This window comes from Martes martes (genome assembly GCF_963455335.1).
Source record: "Martes martes genome assembly, chromosome: 4".
Classification (NCBI taxonomy): Eukaryota; Metazoa; Chordata; class Mammalia; order Carnivora; family Mustelidae; genus Martes; species Martes martes.
Genome location: NC_137891.1, coordinates 146,126,903 through 146,148,786, shown reverse-complemented (window position 1 = coordinate 146,148,786; position 21,884 = coordinate 146,126,903). Strand labels below are relative to the sequence as shown.

Below are 21,884 nucleotides of genomic sequence, written 5' to 3'. Positions count from 1 at the left end.
ATATCCTGCTTGTGCCCACTCTGCTAGTGGCTTAAAACCGTATTGAAAGCTTGCTGTGCCCAGTCTGGTTTTCTCCTTTGACCTCCAGATAAAATCCAGCAGCCTCCTGCATCGCTACTTGGGTGTCTCATGGGCATCGCAAGTGCCACTTGAGTTCGGAAGTAAACCGCCCTCTCTCCGGTCAAGCATGCCGTCCTGTGCTGTTTAGCATGGTGACTCGGCACCCCCTAGATTCCCAGATCAGGAATGTGGGGCTCGTCCTAGGTTATGTCCTCATCCTCACTTCCCATTTCCCCTCAGTCTTAACCTTCTCTTGATTTCATCTTTTAAATATTTCTGGGCACCAAGCCCACCTCACCGTCCTGGCTGACCAGGCCCTCAGCTGGGCCCTTCCTATCCCCTGACTGCACAAATCCCAACACCTTGGATTGGACTTGGCTCTGAGCACTATGTCCAAGAGACAGATTATTTTCTGTTTTATTTTTGTTTGTTTGTTTGTTTTATTTGCCATTCTCTGATTTAAGGCTCTGTTCCTTCATTCTATTTAAAACCGAAATAGCAACAATAATTCCAAATACATGTATTCTGCTTTCAAAGCTTATAAAGCACTTTCATATTCATGATTTCTGATTCTGGAACAGCCTGGGGAAGGAGCTGTTATAATTAATTATCCACATGCATCCATGTGAGGGACCAGGGTATAAAGGGGTTACGTGCTTGCCTAAGGTCACCTGCTTTAAAACCATAATAATCTAGACCTAAGTCCCCGACTCCGTGCATTTTTTCTCTCTTTTTAAAAAGATTTTGTTTTTGTTTTTGTAGATTCTTCGTCCTAAAGCATCTGAAGTTCAGCCTTCTTTTCCCTCGAACACCAGAAATCCATCAGGTAATATTTCCTACGTCTTGGGTTCCTGCCACGAAGATCGGTATTAAAAACATGACAGCGACATATTATTTATGGCAATATCCATTGTTACTAAGGGAGACAAACCAAACAATTCCCCATTGTTACAGATGCTACTTTGACTTGACAGCTGGGCAAGTCTGATAGGCAGTTTATTTACTTAGCCATTTAACCAAATAAATGTTTTCATTTTTCTTTCATCTCCTCAAAAGCTAACATTTCGCCCTTAAAATTGCTCCAGCAACACGTCGGTGAAGTATAAATTACCTGCCATTCCCACACCAGCCATTACAATATTATTTTGGTTCTTTTTTTCTGCCCCTATTGACCCAGTCTTTCAAAGACACGTGATTCTCCCAGACGGGAGGGTAGGGGGTAGAAAACAAAATAATTGAAGATATTTCCCTGTATTGCGAAAACAGAAATGCTGTGTGAGATTGGTCCTGCAGCTTCCACCAGTGAAGACGGAGGCCATTTATTTGTTCCCTCTTGCTATAGTGCGAGATGGCTTTCACTTATCGATAGATGCCCCCCCCCCCCCACCTACTAAGCATTGTGTGGGTATCTTTTTTTTTTTTTTTTTTAAGATTTTATTTATTTATTTGACAGAAAGAGATCACAAGTAGGCAGAGAGGCAGAGAGAGAGAGGAGGAAGCAGGCTCCCTGTTGAGCAGAGAGCCCGATGCGGGGCTCGATCTCAGGGCCCTGGGATCATGACCTGAGCTGAAGGCAGACGCTTTAACCCACTGAGCCACCCAGGTGCCCCTGTGTGGGTATTTCTAATAAAAAGCAGCTGGGATAAAATGCTAGGGTGATAAGAACAAGACTCCTGCTTTCTGGCTGTATGAAGACAAAGGGGGAAAGAGAGCCACGGATGTGGCTTTCTCTGCATGGTATCCCTTCTTTAAATGTCTGGAGAGGCACTAAGGAATTGCAGTCAGGAGATCCCCAGTTGGGTGGAGGAGTGAATGTGACTGAGGCGGGAGGGTCAAACGTGGCTTGGGTTGCTAGAGATAGAAGGGTCCAGGAAGGCTCATTTGGACTTCCCTTGGAGTGGGTGGGCGGGGGGGTCTTTGGGGATATGTCTGCAAGACTGGCATCAGCCTGTTGGCATGGGATTCTTGAGAGGCAATCGTTGATATTGCTAAGCTAAGTGTTCAAAGGGAGAAAACTGTTTCATTTTAGATTACAGTTCAGCCCTTTTGGGGTGGGAGCTATTGATTGTGACTTATAGGTCAACTGGAGACCGCTCATTTTTTGGAATGGAGAGGTGGTCTGTGAGACCCTCACGGGGATCATTCTGATTAGAGAGCTTAGTTATCAAAATTTTCTTTTCCTACTTTATTTTTCCTCTGAAACTGTTTTAAGGCATATTGAAAACGACCTCCAGATAAAATCCAGCAGCCTTCTGGCATTTCTACATGGAGATGCCATCTCTATCCGGAGGCATGTTGCAAATTAATTATCTGAAGATAGGAAATAGAGAGCAAAAGATCCCAGCCAATGACCTGGGTCCTCATGGTATAATGCATTCCATATCAAGGCAAAATATATAAAATCTAAGGTACCAGGGAACATGTAGTGAGCATGTAGGATGATGACAGTGATGCTAGGGCTGATGATAGCTAAGATCTGTTGGGGGCTTTCTATGTGCCAGATGTTGTGCTCACCTCATTTTGTCCAAACAATAACCCTCTGAGGGGACACTGTTTTTATCCTTATTTTCAAAAATAAGATAGACAATTACTATGAAATCTCATTAGGGTTTACAATTCTAAACTCAGTTTCCCTCCAGCGCCCAGATTTTTAAGGAGTTTTGAGCTGAGGGCTGAGTGTCTATCTCCCTCCTAGAGACTGAATTACTATCTCTGCTAATCTAGCAGATGATATAAGCCTCTTCTAGCAGATGAAGAAACCAAGAATCAAAAGAAATTATAGTTCTTGCCCAAGATTTCCTGGGCAAATTGGAATCTGGATCCAAGTTCCAGGAAATTCAATATTTCCTGGGCAAATTGGAATTTGGATCCAAGTTCCAATTTCCGAGCTCTTCCTACTGCCCCATGGTCTGTCCATTTACAACTCTGCCACAGGACAGCCTGAGGCCCCAAGAAAGAGTTGGGCTTGTTTGTCTCCAGCTGAACAGACTCATAAAGACAAGGGTTTGATACATTGATCTGCAAATGGTGTAAGTCATCTTTGTTTTCTAGAAGAACTTCAATTTTAGGATGATGTTAGCCGTTATACTGATGAATGGCTCTTGTCACCTCTAGTTCATTCATCAGATTTTTCAAGACAAGGTTGAGCACGTGAAATAAAACATACACAAGGGGTAGAAAACCTCTTGGGGAATCTTTCCAAGGCGTCCACCCATAATCCCCAGCTCTTCTCTTTTCTGGAACATTGACTTTGTCTTTAATTCACCAGCTTCCCAAATAGCTTTGCAAGACAGAATTTTTAGAGGGGTCGTACGTGGCTTTGCATGGCGTGATGTGTTACTATATGCTGTTGTATTGATAGAAAACGTGGCAAAATATACAGTATGTTAAGTTCTTTAATCATAAAATCTATTAGCAAAATACACTTTCCAAACACTGTACTAGCTTTCAGGATCTGTCAAAATAACTTCCATGTGAACTGAGAATGATTTCAAGGCAGACTCAGAATCCATTTATGAACGGTGAAAACTATTTACCATTTTAATGGCTCTGACCACGCTGTTCAGGACTAAAGAAGGGGAGCTCTGTGGGTAGAGCCTTGCAGTCCTACACATTTATGGAAAACTAGGAAAGTATCTGAAAATTGAACACATTTGTCAAGGAGTGACCTCCGGAATCATGCCTGGGGAACGAGGTGTACTTTTGTCTCCCGAGAAGGTTTGCTTCATCAGCTCCTCTTTCTTTTGATCAAATCAGAGGTATTGAAATTCAAGTGCCAAAAGCCACTTCTAGTGTATGTGAGTACACTTCTTTCAAAGTAGCGGCTGATGGGATCTGAAGTGGTTCGGTGGTGAGCCATACGCTGCAGCACAGGTGCAAACAGCAGAGCCTCAAGCAAATGCTACACATCTTTGAGCTCTGAATTTCACTTTTACATTAGGAAGGGTGAGGGGGTGCCCGGGCTACCGTGATGGTACATCTCTAGCCATCTAATTTTAAGCACTGCTTGGTTTTGCTTCTTAGCCTGGCTTCTCAGGATGTTTGATTGGTGACCTCTTTAGATCTGTGGAGTGTAGGCAAATGCAGTGACGCTTTGCTTAAAAGATGAAAGCCTTTGGATCACATCCCAGTGAGAAAGGAATCGGGGTGGGGGGGACTGTGTCCATCTTGGAAGGCTGATGCTTTCTGAAATTGAATTCACGTTGAGGAATGGGGACCGTGCCTCATTCTATCACCACCATCCACTCAGCACGTATCATTAATAAAATATGACCATTCCCCACTCCTCACCCCTACCCCTACCTAGCAGTATATGTCAAAGGTCATGCATCCATGAGGAAACACAAGATGGCAAACAGCAGGCAAGGAGAGATGGTGCGAACATCGGGGATGGGCTCAGGCAAGGAGAGACGGAGCGAACATCGGGGAGGTGACTTCAGAAATGGAGGGACAAGCCGAGGGGAAAGCTGAGAGCTTAAGGGTGAAGTAGATAAAAAGAACAGATACCTACCCAGACCTGTGCTATCTAGCTACCGGCCTGTGGACTTATATTATCACCACTGGGCTCCCCACTGGGCTCCCCAAATGGATCACTGTTGGATGAGGCCTGTGATCCATCAGGCTAGAACACAAGAAGATAACACTTTTTTTTTTTTTGGTCTTTTCAACAACGGAAAGCAGAAGACAGCTGGGCATAATTTCATGCATACATATAATCGGTTATTTTAAAAGGAGGCAGCAACAGCAGTTGGAGGACGCCACACCCACCCATGCAGGGCCGTGCTGAGCGACTCACGAAAGGACAACGTTTTTCAGCTGCTCATTTGATCATCAAAGAAAACCCCCCCTAGGGCCCCACTTAGAACCTGAGACTCTGAGCCAGCATTCTTTCCTATGCGGGTTTCCTGGGCCACTGTCCATTTCACATACAGCGGTTTTAATTTTAAGGAAAAGCAGACCCAGAAAGAACAGACTGGCCACTTACAGCTTCTTGCCCTTCGCTCTTGCTGGGACTTTCAAAGCCCTCTTCGAAGATGTCATCCGTGGTGGGATCGCTGGCATGGGACGCAGATGATTTGGACGGAGAGCTCTGTCGAGGGGCTGGGGTTGGAGCTACACAGAGACCAGGCACAAAGAGGGAACATCATTAGGTGTCTGGCTGCGCCTGAGTACCTCCCACCGAGACCTCAGGGATCTGGTTATGATCAAGTCAAGTCCAGCACTCTGCTTTCTATCCCGAACATCTCCTCTGTACATATTGATCCCATCCTATTGGACACTTGATGGGAAGGAGTGGGTGCACACGGTTGGGGCAGGCAGTGGTTCTCTAGGAATGGCCCTTGGATCAGCAACATCAGCACATCCAGGAACTTGTTACAGATGCCGCCTTGGACTCCCGCCCCAGACCGACAGGCTCAGAAACTCTTATTTCTACACACTCAAAGTGAGAACCACTGAACCAATTTTTCTTTCTTCTCTCTCCCTTAACATCATACACGTACTTCAGTAAGAATAAATAGATCAGAGGATAGCGATGCACGTTTTGAGCACCTTCAGCTGCCGTCAATCTCTAACCCACATAAAGCCTCTTTGAGGTAAGAGTGAGTCCAGTTTCACAGCTAAGGGAAGTGAGGTCGTGAAATTGCTCAAGGTCCCGTAGTTGGTGACTGGTTGAGGCAGGCCCCGTATCCTTACACATGGTAGGCGGGTGTTGAACATGTGTTGAATGAAGAGTGCCTCCATGATGTGGGAAAATGGGAGGGAACTGCTGGCAGCTTTACGCCTCACTCCATAAGGACATGAGTCTTCTGTCCTAGCCTTCCCACATGTTCCTCCTCTCATTTGGTCCAGAGGTTATAACAAATACGCCATTTGAAGCTATTCTTCGTTCAATAATTTCTAATTTGGCTCTGAAAACGCCAGTCACTGGCTCAGCCCCAAGTGAGGAGGTGGTGAGGCTTGATTTAGTAGCTAAATTTCGAATGGCACTGATAAGGCCCCCTCCCCCGCCATCATTGCCCAGAATTTCCAAAATCTGGCTGCTTATCAGACAGCAAGTGATTATCAAACTTGGTGAGTACCTTTTGCCTTGATGGATCTATATTTAGAAGAACAATGTTATTTGCTTGGCATTCTGTATTCACTGTGTTCTCTAATGCAAATATGGCAAAATGGTGTTGGACCTATTCTTTCCTGATGAAGAAACTGCACCTCTGAGAGGTGAAGGGGCTTTTTCAGGGCCAACAGGGCCATGGAACAGGTGTGCTGAGATTTAACAGAGCTCTGTCTACACTGTCCAGCCAGCTGTGAGATCTACTTCTACTAGACATTGGCCTTTGCTCCACTCAAAACATTCTGAAGGTGACGCTCTTGGATAAAAGGAAGTCTGTTTTGTTTTGTGAGATGATTAGGGAACAGACTCATACTAGTGGGTTTAAGTGAGATAAGCAGTATGAGAACACCTCAGTGCTTGACAGCTGTTGAATAAGTGTTAACGTAACCAGATTTCAAATTGGGTTTGAAGTGGCTTGTTGCTTCCTGAAGGCTGAGAACCCGGGCTGAGCTGCCAATCTGAGAGAGGTTGTACTGGTCCTACCTATCAGATTAAATCAATCAGAATTATAATTAGGGGTTCATTTATGCAAGTGTTTTAGCCTTTAGAAGTTTTTTCTAGGATATCTGTATAATCTAAAAGAGTGGTTCTAAATTTGGGGCAGCTCAAATCCTAGGGGGCATCTGGCAAAATCTGGGGTCATTTTTGACTCTCAGGACAAGGGAGAGAGGATGTGTGCTTCTGGCATCTCATGGGCAGGGGGCAGGTAGTTTGGTCAACATTCTACAAGTACAGTGCACACCCCACAACAAAGAATTATCTGGCCCCAAATATCAATAAAGCCCAGGTTATGAAACCATGCTCTGAGACACGACAGTGGCTGAGGGGTCTTTGTTCTGTTCATTTCCATCTCTGTGACTTCTCCCAAATGTCTCCATGCACTAGATGCTACGCTAGCATCATGAGAAGTGTGTGAATGGTTTGGACCCATTTCCTGTCCTCAAGGAACTGAAACTTCCCCTTTATTTGTAGCTGGCATGCAAGCCCATTTCAAGAGACACTTGTTTTCAAAAGATGCTTATTTATGCGTGGCTCTCATTCTCCCAGCATTTCATTTTTTATTCATTACTCTTCACTGAAACCCTGTGACTTAGAGCTAATAGAGATGCCCCCACTGTGGAGATCACATGGCCTGAGTGGGAGTAGCTCATTTATACACGTAGAAGGCATTCCTTTTCAGAACTGCCTTCCGAACCTGGCTGAAATGACACTACCTAATTGTGTTAACATTAGATTTTTTGACGATTCTTGCTATTGGCCAAGCAGTGAACCCTATCATCTGTGACAGTAATGAAAATGCCAAACTCATTGTTCCATGAGACTTTTCTCTTTCCTATCAAGCGTCAAGGCCCGAGCTGAATTACTAGATATCTTTCCAAGCATATGTGTGCTCAAGTATATCTGGGTTCTGATTGGCTGTGTGGTTACGGTTTCTGGATGCTTGCAATGGAAAAGCAAGCTAGGACAGAATCACTGAATGCCTGAATTAGAAGGAGGCACACTGCCTGTCCAAGCCAAAGCAGGCCTTTTACCCATGACACAGCTGAGGTTAAGAAAAGTCACACATTTGCCCAAAGACACTGCTTATAGTAGAAGAGCCAAGGCTGGAATCCTGGTCCAGGAATTCTGCACAGCATCACTCAATATGCAATTATAATGGTGACAACAATGTTTTAAAGTCAGTGAGGTACACAGTGTTTCACGTACCACGGAATCCTTTTACTATCCCTTAGCCTAAGATAGATGAGGAAATTGAGGCTTGCAGAAATGACTTGCCTACAGGCACAAGACTAGGAAGTGATGAATCTGTTCTCAGGGTTCGCGGTCTAGAGCTTTCTGCCTCACTGCCATTTTTCCTCTTTGACTACCCAAAGCCTGGAGCCAAAATCTGGCTTCAGCTCCACTGAGTTGGGTGAGACCTTACGGCTGCTCTGTCTCTCCCCTACGTTTTCTAATTTTTTTGTCCTTGTTCCCTCGACTCTTGAAATTCATTTTCACCATTCATTTCCATTTCAATAACCCATACCAAAATCTGTGTATCATAAAGGAGGGGTAATGAAAGAATGGGTAGATGGATGAGCAAATTAACAAAAACATAAGCAGCAGAGTGACTGGTAGAAAAAAAACAGGTTTGTATTTAAATCTACTGCTCTCCTCGTCCTTGAACCTCACTTTCATTATTAACCAAACAGGTCTAACAAAACCTGTAATAAGCATTGTTACGAGTATAAAAGTAGTAAAAACAATGTATCCGAAGAAGGTATGTATACTTTGTAGCTATTACTATTATTCATAGTAATATAAACAAGGAGGTGTGCTGAATGTGAATGAGATGAGTTCTCTGACTCCAGAAACAAGGCATCACTCTCAGTGGGTTTATGTCTCCAAAGAAGGGCACTCACGTGAATTGGTTGATGGCGTGGTAGAAGTCACAGGGGTCAAATTCAACTGGGAGATGTCAAAGTCATCACAGTCATCTGTATCCTGTGCCACCCCGACTTTGTTGAAGTAACTGGAGAAGGCCTCTGAGGTACAGGTGAGGGAGGGTTGGTCGGGTTTGCGGGAGGGCACGGGTGGAGGCTGGGCCATCTGGAAATCCTTAAACATTTCCTTCCCCATTTTCTGTCTGGGCTTCTCGGTCTGTGGACTTGACCTGGTGGAGTCACCCGTGGTTGGGACGGTTGCAAGGGGGGTGAGGGGACCTTGGAACATGGCGGCTGGCAAAGGCATAACAGTTTGTGTGGGCATGAAGGCGGCTGGCGGAAACTGCCCGGCCACAGTTGGCCAGGGCTGCTGAGTGGCAGGGAAGAGACCCGGCTGGCCCCATGCGATGGGCTGAGCCCCCGGCATCACCTGAGCGACTGGTGGCTGAGCACCCATGGCGATCTGCTGTTGGACGAGGGGCTGCTGGCCCCAGAAGGATGGGAGGACGGCGCCCATTGCAACATAACCTGGAAGGGTGAAAAATGAGAGTCAGGCACCTGGGAAAGAAGAACTCATGGATTCAAGGGATCGGCAGAAAGATACTGAGCCACTATTACGTGTCAGGCTCTGTGCTACAGACCATGGACAAGGATGAATAAGACAAAAGTCCCGGCTCTCATGGAGCATTCCTTCTAGAGCAATGGTCAGGGGAAACCTTTTGAAGGAGTTGATTTGTAGGCGGAAACTGGAATGTGGTGAGTGAACAAGCCAGACGTATATCTGAGAGATAATGATGATATTGCTACAATCATTAAAGTTTTCTAACCCCACACAGACTCAGGAGCTGGTGTGTCTTGGTGGAAAAGGCAGAGGACTAGGAATCGGGCACACATGGGTTTGAATCCTGCCTCCCCTTCTTGCCAGACTGATAGCGTAAGCTCTCTAAAAGTCAGGCTCTTTGTTAGAAAGCCAGGTTATAAGATCGTCATTTTAAGCACCGAAGCTGTGTGCCAAAGGAAGAAGAATTAGGAGTGTTGGGGTTTTTGAGGCCTAGGTTAACACTCAGACTGATGCTTCATATCTCTGGAATTTAGGGAGAGCTCCACAAGTTCTCCCAAGCTCTGCCTCCTTATCTGTAAAATGGGCAGAAAATACCGTCTACCTCAGGGGCTTGGTTTAAAGGTAAATGGAGATGACATATTTGATGTGGAGTTTTGCACCTGACACAGAATGAGCATTCAGTAAATGTTAGCAGTTAGTGGGATTTGAATCAGAGAGAGCCCAGAAGGTACTTAATACCTTGCTTGGTATATAGCAGCCAAGCAATAAATGGTAGCTCCAGATATATGTTATTTCTGTATTGTACTATGCCAATTTTAGGTGACTGTCCACTAACGCAGGAGCCCCTCGTACAGTGGCCTAGGTTGGGTACTGCGCAACTGCAGGGGATCTACTCATATATGTTACCATGTTAATTGTTGGCGGTACTAATTCCTTTCAGGTGAGAAAATAATCATTTTTAAAAAAGCACAAGTAACACTTTTCACAGTAGCAACAGTAACACAATTTTTTTCACTTGCTACATGCCTCTAACTTCTAGGTTCAGTATTAGGTATTTCACATCCTCACAAAATCCCTGCAGGGTAGGTATTACCGTCCCCACTCCACAGATAAGGAAACTGGTGACCAGAGAGGGACAGTCTGTGCTTGGGGTCACGCAGCCAGCATGAAGGGGGATCAGGACCTGAACTGAGGTCACCCGTCTCCGGAGCTAGCTAGCTAGCGTTCTTCCCTCCACATGATACTGCCTCACTCGGATGGCCAACTTCGCATGGTTAAATACATCTGGTCTGGTCTGGTCGCCCACCTCAGGTTGCAGCTAACTGTGGGCGAGCCACAGAAACTCCCAGGTGCTTCCAGTGACCCCTGCCCTTCTCAGAGGGCGCTGCGGCCACATGCCTGTGCAGTTGAGCCCAGGACACAGATGCCCAGGCCAGGCAGAGGAGGGAGAAGCTGGCTTGACCTGACTTCCCAAAACCAGCCTTTTCATGGCTGTCAGAAGGAGTTTGCAGGTGTACGGCAGTGAGGCCAGGGAAGGAAAGCAGGTGCAGAGTATCCTAGCAACTTCCAGAGGGAAGGCAGGCAGGCACTGAGGCACTGGTCGTGTCGTGGGTGATGTCAGGGATTCTGGAGACCCCAGAAAAACCTCACTCATGAGGACTGCCTTACTCAGGCTCCAGCCTCAGATCCCCTGGCCCTCGACTGATGGCTAAGGAGTGGGGACAACATTCCACGTCCCGCCACTTCCTTGTGAGGTGACAGCAGGTTCCAGAGAGGAGGAGACAGGGCACCCGGGCTTCCTGTGGAAGTCAGCAGTATGCCGGCCATGCCAAACAGACCATATCCTTCCGCGACCACGCAGCTCTAGTGCACGGGAGTAAGGGGTGAAGAAGCCTTGGTGCTGGCACTTCAGACGGGGGAGGGGCGTGCATTGCCTCTCACCCCACACGCCACATAATAAGGCAGTGACTTGAGCCCACCTACTCAGACTCAGCACTCTGTAACTGCTTTTCTCATTTTTTGATTCGCTTTGATGGGGCCCAGTGGTTCTCAATGGAGGGGGGACGGTGATCAGGACATTAGTGGGGTGTATTTTGGCTGTCTGGATAACTTGCTAGAGGGAGACACTACCCGCACTTAAAAGGCGGAGAGCTTGGTTACCTGATATCCTGTAATGGGTGAGACCAACATGCACAACAAAGAATTCCCCCATGTTCTGTCTACGATTATTTAAGTATGGGTAGGACTTTGAATTACCTAGAAATTCAAAGTTTCTATGCATAGTTTGAGTGCACTTAGTTTTCCAGGACTGTAACAACTGTGTGCCTTGAGGGCAGACTGTATTTTATTTTTGTTTGGAACATGGCCAAGAGTTGTTCACCATTTGGGAATGTTGTGGTTCTCGAAAGAAATATTTCCCATGGTGTTGAGCGGACACAGCATTCTTGGGTCAGTCTGTACCTGCGGGGACTCTGAAGATAGGTCTACACCTCTGACCACTTTGGAGGACCTCTAGTTTGGTTGCACCTGGGTATTTTCCTTATTGAAATCGATGTCTTTTTATTATAAATGGGCTTTTATAAATTTCCTCTTTGAAGCATAATGATGGCATCGTATCGACTTCTAAAAAACTGGGGGTTAAGTTATATTATCTATGAATTTCATTTCAAGAATTTAAAGGAAACTTTATAAATATCTGTCCTAAAAGGGGGGCACTGGGTCTGACGGGGTGGACACGGATCTTTCAGTGACCTCAATCTATACGCCTATTTTGGTGACGGGAATGGAAGGTCTCAGCCTCCAGCCAGGCTATCTTTCACTCTGCTTCCACTCGGCCCCACTGGATGCCATCGCAGGACTGCTCCAAAATGCAAACAGAGTGCTTCACTGCCGGGAGTATAACGTCTAGATGCCCTAGCGTGACTTCAGAGACTTCAGGGATCAGGCCCCTTCCCAGCTCTCCATGCCATTTTCACTGGCACCATTCCCTAGGGCAGCAGCTACACACACAGACACCCCTCACATCGCCCCCCCCCCACTCTCTCCATCTCTGCTCGTACTTCTGCCTGGAAAGCCACCCCTACTTCACGTGGCTATGCCTTACTGACTCCCTGAGAATTAGCTCAGCGTCACCTCTGCTGGGCGCCTTCCCTGCCCTCTGGACTCCATTGGTTCTCCTTCTCTGGGCTTCTGCAGACCCCAGTGTTCATCTCTCTGATGGCACGTGTCACACTGAATTGTAACTGTCCTGTTATTCTGTCTTCCCTATTAGACAAGTAACCACCTGCTAGTAGGAACGCTTTATTTTCTCTTTCCCTGTCCTCTGTGTCTAGCGCCGTCTGGGACACTACTCAGCTGCTCCATAAACGCCTGAGCCTGGAGAAAGTCTCTCTGTAAAGGTGAATGAGTCATATCAGAATCAATGCCTTCTCTGCACTTGGCCAAGTGAACAATTAAACTCCAAGATCGGTAAGTGCTGTGATCTCTGATGATTCTACTGTTGGTGGCAGGTTTTTCATTCCCACTGTCTTTTTTTTCCCCCCCACAAGGAACCAACAGATGGGCTGTGCACACTTTTCTGGAGAGAGCTATTAACATGTCTCCCTGGCTTCATGCCATCTGCTTCAGACCCAAGTACAATATCCAAAAGGAAAAAAAAAAAAAGCAGCACAGGGTAATTGGGTATCATGTTTGGGACCTTGCAGGTCTCACTCGCTTTTTCCTGGGGTGGGGGTGGGGTCTCTGCAGCCTGGGCTCTCCCCAGACCTGTGAGCTCAGGTTCTCTGGCCATGTGGCATTGGACATGCCTGATGGGACCCCCTGGTAGCCGCCTGTGGCAGCACTGGACAAGACAAGCCACTTGGTGGCTGCCACAGAAGCCACTTAGCAGCTTGGTAACATTGACTCATTAACGTTCGACAGTGGAGGGAGGAGGTGCCACAGAGCATCTGTTTATGCCACGGAGTTCAGATCAATCATAAATCTCCTCGCTGTGAAGTGAAAGGGAACACCTGCATTACTGCCTCGCAGTTAGATCTTGAAGGAGGCTTGGAAATTGCAGTTTATAACCAGATGCTTGCACCTGGGGATACCTTATTATCTGAATTTTAAAAAGTAGACTAAAATGTGAGAAAAACACTGACATTTAAGGGACTCCCCCAACACATATGCAGAATTTGTATGGTAATGCTTATTTACGTGATCCCATCCATCCACCCATCCACCCATTCATTCATTCGCTCGAAAAGAGCCCTACTGGGTGTGAAGCACTATTTCAGTCTCTGGAGATGCAGTGAAGAACAAAACATTAAAAAAAAAAATTCCTTGCCCTCGTGGAGCTTACATTTTTGACACTGATCCTCCTAACAAGCCTCTGTGTAGTTGGTATCCGTATTTCTTTACTCTGTGTCTGAGATACTGCAGCGGGCGGAGAGGATGGCTTGAGGCAGCGACCACAGGGCACGGTGGGGGAGATGGGGTGGGGCAGAGCCAGTGTTCCTAACGGACAAGCTAGCAAACATCTGTTGACTGCTTACTTACAGAAACACTGCCAGGCACTGTTTTAAATGTTCCACTATGTGTATTAACTCATGTAGTCGTCAGACTAGCTCTATGCGGTGGAATGACCATCCCCATTTTACAGATAAGCTCCCTGAGGCTCAGAAGAGATTCGGCGGAGCATGACACAGTTGGCTACTGGCAGCGTCCGTATTTAATCACAGTACATTCTCTAAACCCCCAGGCCAGCTCTGCCATGCGCAGTTAAGAGGCCAAAGATCTAAACTTCATTATATGGGTGTTTTTCTAAATATTCCAGAAAGGTTAAAGGAAAAAAAATATAGGTCAGACAAGACATTTTCTTCTACTTTAAAAATAAGAGTCATGATAATAATAACAGTAGCAACAAGAGCTGCCTTTGCTGACGGAAGCCTCTACGGGGTGCCAGCAAATTTCAAGGTGCTTCACTTTGTTTTCTCATTTAATTCTCACGATATTGTTGCAAGGGAAGTATTATTTTTGATTCATTTATAAAGATTCAGAAACTCTGGGGGCGCCTGGGTGGCTCAGTGGGTTAAAGCCTCTGCCTTTGGCTCACATCATGATCTCAGGGTCCTGGGATCCAGCCCCGCATAGGGCTCTCTGCTCAGCAGGGAGCCTGCTCCCCCCCGCTCCCGCCTGCCTCTCTGCCTGCTTGTGATCTCTCTCTGTCAAGTAAATAAATAAAATCCTTAAAAAAAAAGAAGATTCAGAAACTCTGGCTCTGGCAGGTTAAGTAATTTGCTCAGGAGTTTAAAATCTCCATAGACAAGCCCAGATTCAAACCCAGCACACTGGATGCAAAATCCCCCAGGGGTCCATCAGTACCGCTGTTCGTGTCCCTGGCTCGACAACTGGGAACAGGTAGATGGTGCCTTAGTGTCTGCAGAGATTTTTAGGGCCTGTTCAAGGAGGAAAAGGCTGCTAGCTGACCACCCCCTGAAGTCTACTTTTGTTCCTCAGCCTAACTGATGCAGAAGCAGGCACTTGGGGAAGCAAAAATGTGCTCACTGAAATTAACTTTACACTTCCATTCTAAACACAGAGGTTGTGGAGGTAATCTACCGGTAATCTACCGATTTTTTTCTTTAGCGGCTAAAGAAACTGAATCTGGACATGAAGTGGCTTTTGTCCGTAGTTTGCAACACAGCCGGTCAAGTAGCAAGATTGAAACCCAGGTCTTCAAGTCCCGATGTGGCCCAGGCTCAGGAGAAGGTCCAGAGTGGTGGTGTGAGCGGCGTGGGCGGGTCCTTGGGTGCTTTTACTCACATTAGGGCCGGGAGCCACGTGACTGTGTCACCCGCATTTACAGAGAAGGTAATGGAGACTCCTTGCCTAGAGTACGCTTCACCTAGACACCTTCCTGGCTTCCTGCCTCACCCCTTCTCGTCTGCTCACACCTCACCTTGGCACGAGTCCCTCCTGACCACAATCTCCATTTACACTTGTCCTCCACCTGTGCCGAAGCCCCCGCACTCCATTCTGCATTTTCTTCTGGCCACACCACTTACCGTTTGCGGACCTATTACAGAAATTAGTTATTTTTATGTTGTTGCCTGTCTCCCCAGTAGAAGGGAAGCTCTCTGAAGGCAGGACCCATGTCTGTTGTATTCATGGACACATCCCAGGTACCTAGAACAGGGCCCGACTCGTGTGGGCACTCAGTGAATACTTATGGAAGGAACATGTCGGCAAGTTGGTAAGTTTGGGGTCTCGAGTTCCCATGACCTGTCCCAGGACATCTTCACGGGTCAGATAATGAGGGCAAAGCATGGGTAGTCTCAACACAGGAAGGTGATACATTTCTGAAAGAAAACTGTTATTCTTCATTTTTTTTTAAAGATTTTTTTATTTATTTGGCAGAGAGAGATACAGCCAAAGAGGGAACACAAGCAGGGGGAGAGCGGGGGAGTCAGAAGCAGGCTCCCCACCGAGCAGGGAGCCTGACGAGGGCTCGATCCCAGGACCCTGGGATCATGACCTGGGGATCATGACCTGAGCCGAAGGCAGGTGCCTAACGACCGAGCCACCCAGGACCCCCTGATATTTTTCTTTAAAAGACCGTATTCTATCACACTATTCTCAAGGAAATTTTAATATCCATCTTAGGTAAGGAAGACTAGTCATCACCACTGTGCCATTTTAGGGATGGGTAAAACAGATCTGACTGGGAAGCTTAGCAATGAAATGTCTGGGTTTCTTGCAGATTCTCAAGTGTTAGAGCCAATGGCTACCAATCTCTGTTGCTTCTGAAAATTCTTAATGATCTCTGGGCTCGTGGGGAATAATTTTAACTACTTCAGAATAGAGTACGAATTTTTACTTCACTTCAAATAACAGCAAGGTTCATATTTGGTGGCAAGAATTTGCTTCTAACACTATGTAATGAAAATTAATTTTTTATAGAAAAAAATGCCAGAAGATGTGTAATTGAAAATATTCAGGCTCGGGGCACCTGGGTGACTCAATTGGTTAAGCACTGGGGACTCCTGATTTCAGCTCAGGTCCCGATCTTGGGTGTTGTGAGACTGAGCCCCACATCGTCAGACACCACGCTCAGCAGGCAGTCTGCCTGATGATTCTCTCCCTCTGCCCCCCTCCCCCTGCTTGCATGTGCACACTCTCTCTCCCTCAAATAAATCCACACATAAAATTGTAAAAAGAAAATATTCAGGCTCCCCTGGCTGTATATAAGAATAAGATAGAAAGATGAAGCCACAGATTTTCAAATATGTAGCTAAAGAAAGAAAATAGTCTTTAAGGCTCTCATGTATGTAAAGAGCAGAATACTACCTGTGGCCGCATCCCAAGCAGAGTGGCTATGTGGAGTGCCTGATGCCATGGAAACAAGTTAAGATATCTCAGATCCCACCAAGTCATATCTCACCTGCAATACTGTCACTATGTGTGTTTGTGTTTATATATATGTGAATATATATAAATAATACACATGTAAATAAAGAAAAAATATATATAAAAATAGAGTAAATATATATGTATTTACCCTGCTGTAAAAGTAATATATATATTTTAACAGATGCTTGGAACTCCGAACAAAAACCTTCAAAATCACTAAGAGCCCCATCACTTTCCCAATTCACTGTTAGCAATCTGCTCTCTCCCCTTAGCATCCCACTTTGCACCGAGAACCTCCCCATTCTTGAGTCTCTACCAAAGAAGGCAGACACGTCCTATCAGTCAGATCTCCAGAGGTCTGTGGAGGGCTCCTGTCCCCCACTTGCCATCCTCCCTCCCTCTGGCTGAGATGGACAGAAGGAAATGAACTTGCACTGAATGTGGCATGGTCAGGTGTGGCCTGGGCTCCCTGAAGCCGTGTACTGAGTGCCCTAGAATCTTGACCTTTCCAGGTGAAAGACACGCCCGAATCCCAGCCTACAGCGTCCCACAGATTTGTAAACACTCCCCCACCTCCCAGTGGTGGCTTCTCCACGTCATCTGAAGAGTCACGAGGAGAGGCTGGTGGCTCTACAGGTGTCTGGCATAATTGGACAGCTGGTTCAAGTCAACCCTTTCTCTCCCCTGGCGGGCGGAGGCTGAAGGAAGGGAAGCAGGTGGAGGACAGCTTACCTGAGGGTACAGCAGCAGTGCCGAAAGGTACAGAACTAAACATGTCTGCACTCGCCGGGAGTGTCTGAGATGAAGACGGGATAAAGGCATCACCTGGAGTTGCAGGAGTCTGTCGGACAGAGAGAGGCAGAGGGCGTATGAGGCTGCTGGGAGACCTGGCTCAGCACTCATCCAGGATGGGAGGCAGCAGGTGCAGGAAGTAAAGGATGGGGGCGGGTGCTGCCGAAGCCAGCCACAGTCCAAGCCATAGATGTGGTGGGCAGCCCATGAGCTGGCTGTAGACACTGACCGTAGAACAGGAGACGTGATACCTACCTTTGGAGCAGCTGTGATCATGAAGGGAGATCATGCATTTATATCACTTAGTACCAGGCTGAGGCACATTAGCAGGTGCTCAGCAAATAGCGACCAGTATCACAACTCTTTGGTTTGAGCCCCTACCCCTTAGGGGTGCTATTCTGGCCATCAAATTATGCCACGATATGTGGCTTTCAGCCTTTAGAGGTGGTCAGCTGAAATTGACACATACCTGCACAGGACCTACTGTGCGCCTAGCTCAGGGTTTGTCACGTAAGATGTAAATAAAGAGCCTAAGTGCACCAACACAGCTTAGCGACTAGAGCAGAGACCCTCGTCTCCTGGTGCCTCCCAGAATTCTGCCTGAATCTTTACGTACAAAGAAAAAGAAATATTTTCAGGTAGATGATAAAAACCCAAAGCCTGAGGATCAGGGAATGCAACATGCCCAGCCCACGCTGGGATCCGAGAGAGGTCTGTTGCAGGAACTGGTGAGTCAGGTGAAGGGTACCGAAATAAATCAGACAGATGGGAGGGATAATGAGGGGTATCCTTGATGCTCAACCCTAAGCATCAGTACTCAGGTTTGTAAAGGCCCACACCCATTCACAGCAGCCTTCTGCCTACAAAGTATGTCTATTTAATGTCATAATATCCTTATTGTTCTTTTCCCCTTGGAATAGACTGGGGCAAACAATTAATCCCGAAACCATGGCAATTAGACAAGGCCATTTTTAGACCACCAGCCTGCGGGAGGAATGGTATTGTTCTGGGGTTTATTAAATACCCATTTGGACTGCACTTGGGTTCAGGGCCAGAAACACAGCCGTGCGCTGCTGCGTTAAGCACTTTTAAACACAATCGACGCTGTTCTGTTTTCCCCGTGTGACCCTGGGGGAACCCCATTGCCCTCTCTGGGCCTCAGTTTGCTCATCTGTAAAATGAAGGGGATGGGTCAGAAGGTCTCTTCAGGCCTCTCTAGCTCCATAGCTGGAGTTTCTAAGTGCCCAAGATGCAGCTGTCACCCCCGTGACAGAGGAGAGGAGGAGACTGGTTAGAGCCGCCCCAGCTTCCCCGGAGACAGGAGCTGCTTTCTGCTCAGGACATCGGTGTCGGGAGCAGGGCAGCTGTGTCTAGAGCCCCTGGCGGCAGCTGTGAGCAGTAGAGCCTCATGCCATCTGTTCCCAGGGGTGAGGTTACAGCTTTTCCTCTGCGAGGCGCATCTCGCCAATGGACCCGAACACCATCTCTAGGTCTGCAGGACCCTGCAAAGCCCAGAGGAGCTGTGCCCACCACCCCCCCACTTCCCAGCAGCTTCTGCAGGTACAGGTGCAGCTCCCTGCTCTCTATGTGCCTCCCCGCCTCCAGGGAGTGAGCAGGGGAGGACCTGGAGGGACCATCTCCATTCTCTTCTTTTCTGTGGCCTTTGAATGCAACCAGCTCTTAAAGCATTGGGTTTCAATTTTCCTTTGGGTTTCATTCTTTTTTCTTCTTTTCATTTTTCAACTAGGGTTCCCTGCAATCTCTGTCCCTCTGCAAGCAGTGTCTTACAATGACAAGCAATGGGATAGATACCCTGGCTGCAACTCCACCTGGGAATCCAAAGCCTCATGAGAAGCTCAGCTCAGCTGGGTGGCCGGGGGGCAAGGGAGGAAGGAGGAGATAAAACGAAGAGGGAGAGAGGACGGAAAGAAGGCAGGAGGCGGGACAAGGCAGAAGATACTGGGGGGAGAAGATGCTTCCTTTCCTGGGATGAACATCTGGCTGGGTGGGCTCTGGGTGGGGGCCGACAAATGGCCCATCATGCCTGTGGTCTTGTTGAATTTCTTGCCCATATTCCCAACTAGACCACATGGTCCTTGCAAGCAAGGACCTCATCCCGTTTAGGTCTTTCTGCACTGCCCAGCAGAAAAGCAAGTACCCGGGGGGGTCCTGTAACTGCTGATGCATGGTTTCACTTACTTCTCGAAACAAAAGCAGGTACCATAACTCCTTTAAAAAGCAGCAGAGGAAACCAAGGTTTAGAATAGCTGGTTAATTTGCCCAAATCACACAGCTTGCAAGAGGCCGAGGTAAAACCCACCAGCAGCCCTCTTTGGCCCAAAGCCCACGTTCTTGCCACCATGCTGCTGGAGAAGGAAAGGGGTGGGATGGAGGGCTGAGCTGCAGTGCATACTTACGGGGGGAGAGGTTATATCAGGAGGGGTGGACATGTCCCCAAAAAGTTCTAATTGGGTCACAGCCTGAAAAGACAAAAAAAGAGTGATGTTACCACAAGGGAAGTCAAGGCTGCTGGGCACTGCTTTAAAACCATATGACATGAGGACCCTTGTTTCTTTATCATCATGACTATATACACAATAAGCCCAGCTGGTCATTGCCATTGCCTCCTGATGCTAAAGACAACACCTGGGAGGCAGCCAGAATCAATTCTCACTTCGGTGTGTCTGGCAGCATATCTGGGCTTAGTAAGGAAATTCGGGCTTATCCACCTCCCATAACCCATCACCCTGCTTCGCGCTGACTTGCCATCAAGGGCAGTGTTCTCTCTCTTCTCCAGGAGATAAAGGCAAGAGGGCGATTCCCTCACAGCTTTTCTTCTCTGTGTGCACACACACGTACAAAGTGCCTTCCACATGCCAGATACAGTGAGACGTGACACTTTATAGCCATTTCTCACAGCAAATGCTCCCAAGACCATGAACCTGAGAGGAAAGGATCATCATCCCCATTTTTACAGATGAACCAACTGAGTCTCACAGAAGTGACCTCAAAGTCACCCAGGCCAGGACTGGAATGTTCCACCTACGGAGCATGTAGTCAAATGACAGTCTCTGAAAGAGTCAGTCTTCAGGATAAAATATGCCATTGGAGGAAAAGAAAACATATCATTTAATACCAGGAAGGGCATCACAAACAGCCCAGTATATACACTATTAATCACTGCTAGGAACTTCACGACTGCAGACACTGTATCCTCTCTATCCCCATCCATCATACAGGACTGTCTGAGGAAGGCCAGCCAGAGCAGCAGAAGAAAGCCTTTAAGATACACTTAGAAATTAATTTGCATACACTTCGAGCTTCAGAGACCGCAGGGAATCTATGGCTAGGAACCAAATGGCCTGCCTTAAATATATGATCATATGCTTTGTATGAAATCTGCCCACTGGGGAGAAAACTCTTCTGTCTCACCTCTGGATTTTAAGTGACAGCTTGTGATTGGGCGACCCTAAAAATATTAATCAATAGAAAGGGCTGGAAAGTCTGCCTGCCTGCCCTCCAGGGACCCCTGCCCCTGAATTCTACAGTAACCAGGCATGGCTAGATTGCTAGAATTAGTGCCAAAAAAGGATTATGCTCTCCTTCTGATGAGTGAGCGAGCTACGGGCACTGGAGAAGGTCCCACACCTCTGCAACTCCTTGGGGCTACAGTCCCCACACCTGGGCAGTAAAGATGATAATACCTCCTCCTTCAGATTTATTGACAATATTAATAACAGCACTTCCTTTGAAGTTTGTCTAAGCCTGGTTAAAAAGGCACAAAAGGCTCTTTTTGCTGAAAGAAGTTTAGCTCAGTTAATGAACTTTAAATTCTTCCCCTTCAGCTTTCAGACTGAGTAACGGTGCTGGGCACACAGGAGGGCCCTACACACATATTAATTTCCTTCCCAACTACACAATGCTTTTTCCATACACACAGAACACCTGGGAGGTGTTCTGGGTGAACAGAATACTGAGACACGCCAAGCCCCAGCCTGCGGGAGCTTGCAGGCTGGTGGGATGATCCACAGAAGTTGGCAATTTCAAGGCAATGTGGCAGGGATGGCGACAGAGGTCTCTATGGGAGGACAGAGAAAGGGAGTCCGCCGGCTTTTGGCAAAGAAACTTAAGGAGGGTTTTATTTATTTTTTAAAGGTTTTACTCATTTTTTAGAGAAAAAGAGAGAGTACGAGAGAGAGAGAGAGAGAGAGAGAGAGCAGGGGCAGAGGGAGAGGGAGAAGCAGGCTCCCCGCTGAGCAGAGCCCGACGTGGGGCTCGATTCCAGGACCCTGGGATCATGACCCAAGCCAAAGGCAGAGGCTTAACCCACGAAGCCACCCAGGCGCCCCTTAAGGAGGGTTTGCTAAAGGAGAACAGACCTGATCTGAATTCTGAAGATGAAGAGGAGTTAGCCGGGCAAACAAGAGGAGGAAGGACAATCCAGCCTGGTGCAAGCCAGGACACAGCAGAAAGGAGAGAGGCCTGGAAGAGTTGAGCAGGTGCACAGAAAAGCAATTTGTAATGGGTATGAAAGTGGGGGAGC

At 47.2% G+C, this 21,884-nt stretch overlaps 1 protein-coding gene across 4 annotated transcripts in view; it reads right to left on the bottom strand.

Moving 5' to 3' along the window:
* Positions 1–4,585: 4,585 nt before the first annotated feature.
* Positions 4,586–21,884, bottom strand: part of DAB1 (DAB adaptor protein 1) — a gene marked incomplete at both ends in the record, with an annotated part of 261,118 nt that continues 243,819 nt past the window's right edge. For all 4 annotated transcript variants that reach the window (XM_080802318.1, XM_080802320.1, XM_080802319.1 and 1 more), the window contains 5 exons: positions 4,586–4,681; positions 5,045–5,172; positions 8,575–9,123; positions 17,282–17,390; positions 19,759–19,821. In XM_080802318.1, the coding sequence (XP_080658444.1) occupies positions 4,586–4,681; positions 5,045–5,172; positions 8,575–9,123; positions 17,282–17,390; positions 19,759–19,821 (945 nt within the window). The remainder of the gene's footprint in view (positions 4,682–5,044; positions 5,173–8,574; positions 9,124–17,281; positions 17,391–19,758; positions 19,822–21,884) is intronic.